This window comes from Microtus ochrogaster, linkage group LG10 (genome assembly GCF_000317375.1).
Source record: "Microtus ochrogaster isolate Prairie Vole_2 linkage group LG10, MicOch1.0, whole genome shotgun sequence".
NCBI classification, from domain to species: Eukaryota; Metazoa; Chordata; class Mammalia; order Rodentia; family Cricetidae; genus Microtus; species Microtus ochrogaster.
Genome location: NC_022035.1, coordinates 1,910,908 through 1,918,236, shown reverse-complemented (window position 1 = coordinate 1,918,236; position 7,329 = coordinate 1,910,908). Strand labels below are relative to the sequence as shown.

Below are 7,329 nucleotides of genomic sequence, written 5' to 3'. Positions count from 1 at the left end.
TGCGTGTGCAGGTGTGCGTGTGTGTGTGTGTGTGTGTGTGTGTTTCTTCTCACGCTTGGCGCTCTCCTTCACAGGTGCCTGCGTGTGCAGGTGTGTGTGCGTGTGTGTGTGTTCCTTCTCACGCTTGGCGCTCTTCTTCACAGGTGCCTGCGTGTGCAGGTACGTGTGTGTGTGTGTGTGTGTGTGTGTGTGTGTGTGTGTATGTGTGTGTGTTTCTTCTCACACTTGGCGCTCTCCTTCACAGGTGCCTGCTCGTGCAGATGCAGGTGGGCGTTTGTACGTAGACTACAGGACAACTCAGCTAATATTTCTCAGGTTCTGTCCACCGTGTGTGTCTGCCCTTTGTCTGGAGACAGGATTCCTCATTTGCCCAGCCAGGATCAAACTCAGCTCTTTTTGTCTGCAAGGCAGGCCCCCTTCTCCACTGAGCTACCATCCCAGTCCTACCTCAGCATTTCTCTTGTTGTTGCTCTTTTGTTGATTTGGTTTTGTGGGTTTTTTTTTCATTCATTTTTTTTTTTGTTTAAGATATAGTCACTATAGGCCTGGCTAGCTTGGAACACACCGGATAGACCAGGCTGGCGTCTTGTTGTTTGAATATTTCCATGTCTATGATTTATTTGATTCTCCTTTTAAATGTACATTTGGCATATTGTAAAACCTTTTGTTTCTTTAAATTTTTAAAAAGTATGTGTAGTAAAATGTAGAGTTCATCATTCTTGACATCTGCAGTGTAAAATTCAGTAATGTTAAATATATTTTCATTATTAGCAAGCTTATTCTGTATGCCAGGCTAAGCTGGAACTGACTTTGTAGCTCAGGCTGACCTTAAATTCATAAAAATCTTTCTGGACTGCGTAGTTGTGGTACACGCCGTTTATCCCAGCACTTGGGAGGCAGAGGCAGGCGGATCTCAGTGAGTTCAAGGCCATCTTGGTCTACAGAGCAAGTTCCAGGACAAAAAAAAAATCCTTCTGCTTCTGCCTCAAAAGTGCTGGTATGGGTTCCCATATTGAACGTTAAGGTTAAAAATTGGTCTCTTGTATTGGGTTGCTAATTATAATCTCTTACCTATAAGTTCCTGTCCAGATTATAGAGCATTTCCTAGGGGAATCCCGTCTTAATTTAACAAAGGAATTCCCCAGACTTCTTTAGGAACAGGAAAGGGCTTCCCCATCTTTAGAATCTATCTTCCTGCAGCTTTGGCTTGTACCTCCTAATAAAAAGATGTTCAGCTTTTTTTCTCGGCTCTTTGTATGTCTTCTTCTTTTGATAAATGTTTATAAAAAATTGCCCATTTTTCAGTTGGATTTTGCATTTTGGTGTTTGGTTTGATCTCGGTTTTCTGAGTTCTTTATGCACTCTGCATGCTCTTTTTTATTTTTGGATGAACACCTGATGCACATGTCCTCCTTTTCTTTGGATTTTCTCTTCACCCTACCTTGAAGGGTTCCCTGCACAAATCAGTGATCACGGTTGCTCTTGCGTTTGTATATCTGTGAAAATATACTTAACAGAAAGACTTCTGTCTTTAGGAAATGTTTCAAGTTCTGGTAATCATCACTGAATTACCATCAAGTTGACAAAATTAATAATGCTACAGATTTAGAACCACACTAAGTCCAAACAGCATTTATAGTAAGTTCACATTCTCCATGTCACCAAAGAGTTTCTCAGCAGGTGTGCTGCTGCTGGCCCCGTGTTCTTGACTCTTTCTCATGACTTCCGGCCCCCTTTCTTCATTGCTGTCTTTGTATTTTCCTGGTCCTACTTCCTTCTCCCTGCACTGGATAGTTTTCATGGGGCTTCTTCTTCTTACTATCACCGAGATAGACTTAGGATCAGAAGCAAGGCTGACTTGATTTCTGCTAGATAATACAGCCAGTTTTGGAACTGAAGGTTTTGTGGAGTTTCAAATAATCCAGCAACTTACTTTATTTTGCCTGACAAGAATGAGAGAGGGGGAGAGGGGAGGGGAGGAGAGGAGAGAAGAGAGAGAGAGAGAGAGGCTCAGAATTGGTCTGGCAAGAGCCAAGAGACATCTATGAAGAGTGTTGGACAGGAGCGGAAGGCTGGATCACTGAACTCTTTGGTTACTTTTGCTCTTGAGTTAATAATTGTCACATTATTAAACAGCCCTTGGCTCTGTGAAGGCCACCTTCTGTGATTTTCAGTCTCAGAAAAGATAATAGGGCACAATCCGACACATTGCTGGACAAACTGCCAAGCATGTTCGTGTTACAGCTCGCTGAAATGAAGCGTGACTCCGAGGAAAACAAGCCACTGGCATTTGTATTCCGAACAGGCGTCTGTCTGTGTGTTGTGACCTTTATGTTGTGATGTGTGTGAGCTGCTGTCTGGAACCGGAGAAAAGGAGGAAGTATGTCACCTATGCCCCACTCCTGAAGTGTTTAATGCCTCCGAGGCTCTTCAGAAGCTAGCAGAGCGGAGACGATAGATTAGAAGCGCATTTGGGATACATTTTTGGATCTAATTACAATTGTGCTTTTTTCCCCCCATTCTGTTTTGCTCTTGCCCTGTAGTTAGAACACACCATATGAACATTTGCTGAGTGCCATGTTAGCAATGTGTAATGGTTACTAAAACTTCTGTGTATAAATATTGACAGCAGTTGTTTATCCAGTAATCTTTGATTACAAGGAATAAATGTTGCTGGACCAAGATCCCCATGTACACAAAAGCACTTTTAGTGGTAGGCCCAAGGGTAAGGATGAACTATCCGGGGAAACTTTAGTAGTTGTGCACTTGACACTAATCTGTTCAAGTGGAAACTCCTTCCTGCTAATGCTCTATCCCCATCTCACACACACACACACACACACACACACACACACACACACACACACACACTACAATGTTACCTTCATCATCACTGGAAATGAACTCTTTGTAACTCTTAAGTGTTTTGGTAATGTATATCTATCATATATCTTATCATAATGTCTTTCTGTCATAGTAATAGGTGTTGACTATGAACCATGCCAGACACACATCTCCTGCAGTGAAAAATCTTTTTACAACTCACTGCATTTTAAATTCCTCCTGGTCTGTCTTATAGGCAAGCTTCCACATACTGATAATTTAGTGCAATCCCAGTATCTACATAGTAAAAGATAATGCCAGGAACTGGTTAGGTTGAGTTTAGATTAAGATTCAAAACAATTTTATTTTGCAAAAACTAGACATTCAGAGTTATAAACTAAGACAAAATTTTTTTCTTGTTTAAAAAAATTGTTTATTTTTATTTAATGTACATTGATGTCTTGCCATGTCTGTTGGGTTCCCTAGAACTGGAATTACAGATAATTGTGAACCACCATGTGGATGCTGGGAATTGAACCCATGTCCTCTGGAAGAGCAGTCAGTGCTCTTAACCATGGAGCCAACTCTCTAACTCCAGACAAAGTTTTTAATCTCTCAATTACCGCACCTCCTTCTCTTCTATTTTGGGTTTAGAGCTTTTACCATTGACTCCACAATCTACATATATAAAAATTAGACAAGTAAGCCCAAGCCAATGATATACAGATTTATGTTTCCTTTTTTCTTTAGTATGACACATAAGAATCTGAGAGCCAAGGAGTCTAGATAATTATGCAGATATTGTAAATTCTTTTTTTGATGTATTATATTTTTTTCTGAGGGATTGGCATTCTGTACCAGAGTATTGAATCAAAAATTTAGAAAGAGGGAGGGTATGGTACATAGGCCTGTAATTCTGAAACTTGCGAAGCGAGACAGAAGGAACACCATAAATTTAAGGCTACCTTGGTTTATTTTGAAGAGTTCAGACTAAATTGAGTTACAAAAGTGGAACATGATAATGATAATAACAATAATAGTAGACAGGCTACAGTAATACACATACACCCTTTTTTGTTTTATTAAGGCCTATGTTGCTGTCAGAGAGTTACAGTGGTTAAAGAGGTTTATTTTGATTTTTCTCTTACATTGTCTAGGAAAGGGCTTGGAGTGATCAGGTGGCTGCTTTTCATGTCAACATTCAGGAGCAAATGTTAATGATGTAATAAAACTGTCCCCAACATATCACCTACATTTTTGTACAAGATTACAAACTAACTCCTTTGTTGGCATTTCAATTCGGGAAAGGGCAGGAAAGAAGAATGTACACAGATTGTTTTGAATCTCATTTTGCCCAATAGCTGTGGATATCCTTTATCCTCGTGCCCTGCTGATTTGAACTTAAACGCGTGGTCTTCAACGTCAGCAAACAGTTGTGGAGCTGTGTTGCGGGTGTCTGTCGCTAAGAGGGAGCAGGAGAAAGTGTGGGACCCTAACACCAGCGGCCTTCTCTGACACAGCTAGACAGTGGCCGTAGGAAGAGGGGTCCAAAGCCAGATGTGCTGATTGAGAGGAATCCCTAGACAAAGGCCTTTAAAGGGGGTTTTAATGAAAGCTTCAAGATTTGAAATTGATGATGATTTCAGTAAAAGACATGAAAGCAAGCACCCAAATATGGTGTTGTCCGTGACTGAATTTACAAAGCGAAATCTATTTTATTTATTTATTTACTTCTTTATTATTAATTTATCACTGTGTGGAAGTCAGAGGACAACTTTGGGTCCCGGGACTAAAACTCAGATAGTTAGGTTGTGTGACAAGCTCTGCCCTTTGAGTGATCTTGCTGCCCAAGTGTGTTTAGGGGAAACCAGCCTATGGTTCTAACGGAAAGTTTACTCACTAATAAGCTGCTTCTTGTAGGTCATACCGAAGGACTCCAGTCCCACCTCCCCAGTTGGAGACATTGATTGACTGATTTATAATTTGCTTAACCTTCCACAGGCTCCTTCTTCTTATAGAAAATATGAGAAAGTGATACTGCTTCTCAGTGTTCTCAAATTATGGAAATGATTACAAAGAGCGCATCGTTCGTAAGCACTGAATTACATTAGCGGCTATCACTGCAGAAAGGAGAAAGCTCTTTCCTGCGGCAATGAGTTCACTTGGAGTCACGGAAGGGGTGATGGGAGCTGATAAAACTCCTGAGATATTAGCTATAGACATGAGCATGGGCAAGAAGATCTAGAAAATATTCCCAAAAAACAAGACACAAAATTCACTTTCCTCAGTGGAGTGAGACCATAAGATTGTTTGGTTTTTTGTTTGTTTGTTTGGTTGGTTTTTTTTTTTTTTTTTCGAGACAGGGTTTCTCTGTGGCTTTGGAGCCTGTCCTGGAACTAGCTCTTGTAGACCAGGCTGGTCTCGAACTCACAGAGATCCGCCTGCCTCTGCCTCCCGAGTGCTGGGATTAAAGGCGTGCACCACCGTCGCCCGGCCGAGACCATAAGATTAAACACAGGGGGAAAGGTACAATGTGGCTAAATGGAAGTGTCTTTTCAATTTGTCTTATTAATTATTAATACATTACTGGTATTTGTAGAAAATTGTATCCTTATCTTGTTATTGAATTATTTGTTCTTTTCCTTATATGTGCACTTAGTTTGGGGGTTGGTGGTTGAACAGCCCCCCGAATTCCAGGCATGAGTCTTTTTACAAAGCTCTCTCTGTAGCCTTTAGAAAGTTTGAAAGGCGGAAGGAGTAAAGTAGAAAACAAAACTTGCTCATCCTTCTCCCACTCAGGCAACAGCGGTGATGTTCTTGTTATCCTTTTTATAAGTATTAATATGTATACAAAATTAAATTTTCTTAAATGACTTTCACGGGGGAAATTAATTGAATTTCTTCTACATGGTCCCAGAAAAAAAAATCCTTAGACTGGAATTGTGTGCATGTATGTGTTTGTCTCTGTGCACCTTTGTGGACCACCTTTGGCCAATGATAGATAACTCCAGAACTGAATTAAACATGTTAGAGTCTCTTTTCTTTCTTTCAACTCCAGCATGGGCTTCCTAGCTAACAATTAGAACATAGCATGTCATGTCAGAGATGAACATAGCAGGATGTCTGGTGATTCTTAGACATCGGGGCTTATCACAGACCCTTGCATGGAACTTCTGCAAAACCAGGGTCGGCTTGTCACAGACCAGTTCTCATCTGCAATATAAACATGACTTTTTTTTTTCTTCAATGCACAGAACTTAAGCAGGTTCATAGACTCTCTGGAGCCCATCTGTGGCCCTCAGGGACCCAGGATCCCCTCCTCACAGCTAGAACATGCTTAAGCATCTTTTTCTAAGACTTCCTTCTGAGGACCCAACAGGGGGTCCCTGTTATAAACGTGCTCCGTGTTCTCAATTATGTTTTTCTTTCCTGTTCTATGATCAAGTAAGGGATACTAGGGGGAGGGGGGACCCACCTATGGGCAGAGTCATGAATCAAAACCAGGATGGTGGCATAAATGCTTTTGGTTTCAACAGCCTAGACATTTTCTCAGGAATAAATAACCTTTGGAGTGGTCTTAAGGAGGAAGATTGGATCTTGCAGACTGAAAGAATGTGTCATGATTTGGCTTAATAAAAGGAGTTTTTAAACCTTTTCTTGTGTTTAGATCTCTATTGTCTATCTGTGAAATGTGTATAGGGAGGCAGTAAGGAAAGTCTTCTGGCTAATTCTTTGCTGTGCTGTGTGGGGGAAACTGTACACATTCAATAGCAATCAATAGTAACTGTAGCCTGGCCGCATGGGTCCATGGTACTTTTCATTAATTTTATTTTGCTAGTTTTTCTTTAAATTTTAAGATTAAATTGAAAGTTTTATTGCTTATGAAAACAAATAACCACAGTCTTTTCCATTTTTTTTTTTGAGAGGGAATATGTAATCCCAGGTGTTTTCTCTCTGTTAATGAGAAAAATGTCTTTTTGCTTCAGACTGAATGAGCAGAGAGGGGAACAGGAGATTTGCATGGTTAAATGACTGTGGGTTCTTCCTTGTGGAAGTAATATTCCCCTGTTGTCAATTACTTCTATACAGACATCTGGATGTTTACCCTACAAGTGTGCAGATGTCAACTTGTTCTGTATCGAACTAGGAAATGTGGTGATAACTTGACTTTGATTTGAGTAAACATAAAATATCTAGCATTTAAAGTCAGAAGTTCACTGTGAGAGAGGGTTTAGACTGACATTTATTAAAAACAATAGTGCCTTGGAAAAGAAATTGGAACCATCCCTGAAGAAATAGACACTCGGAGAAAGTAAACAAAGCCACAGTTCTGCTATCTTAAATCAACGGCAGTGTTTGGTGATGGCATTTATCTCCTCCTTGAACTTGCAGAAGCTGGAGCTGAGGACATCGATGTTCTTCCCAATGGGCTGGCTTTCTTTAGTGTGGTGAGTACCATCTTCTCGTCCCAATGGGCTGGCTTTCTTTAGTGTGGTGAGTACCATC

The 7,329-nt window shown here is 40.6% G+C and overlaps 1 protein-coding gene across 1 annotated transcript in view; it reads left to right on the top strand.

The window, feature by feature from the left end:
- Nucleotides 1-7,329, top strand: part of Pon2 (paraoxonase 2) — a 32,895-nt gene that overhangs the window by 15,181 nt on the left and 10,385 nt on the right. The window contains exon 3 of the mRNA XM_005363692.2: nucleotides 7,216-7,271. Within this exon, the coding sequence (XP_005363749.1) occupies nucleotides 7,216-7,271 (56 nt within the window). The remainder of the gene's footprint in view (nucleotides 1-7,215; nucleotides 7,272-7,329) is intronic.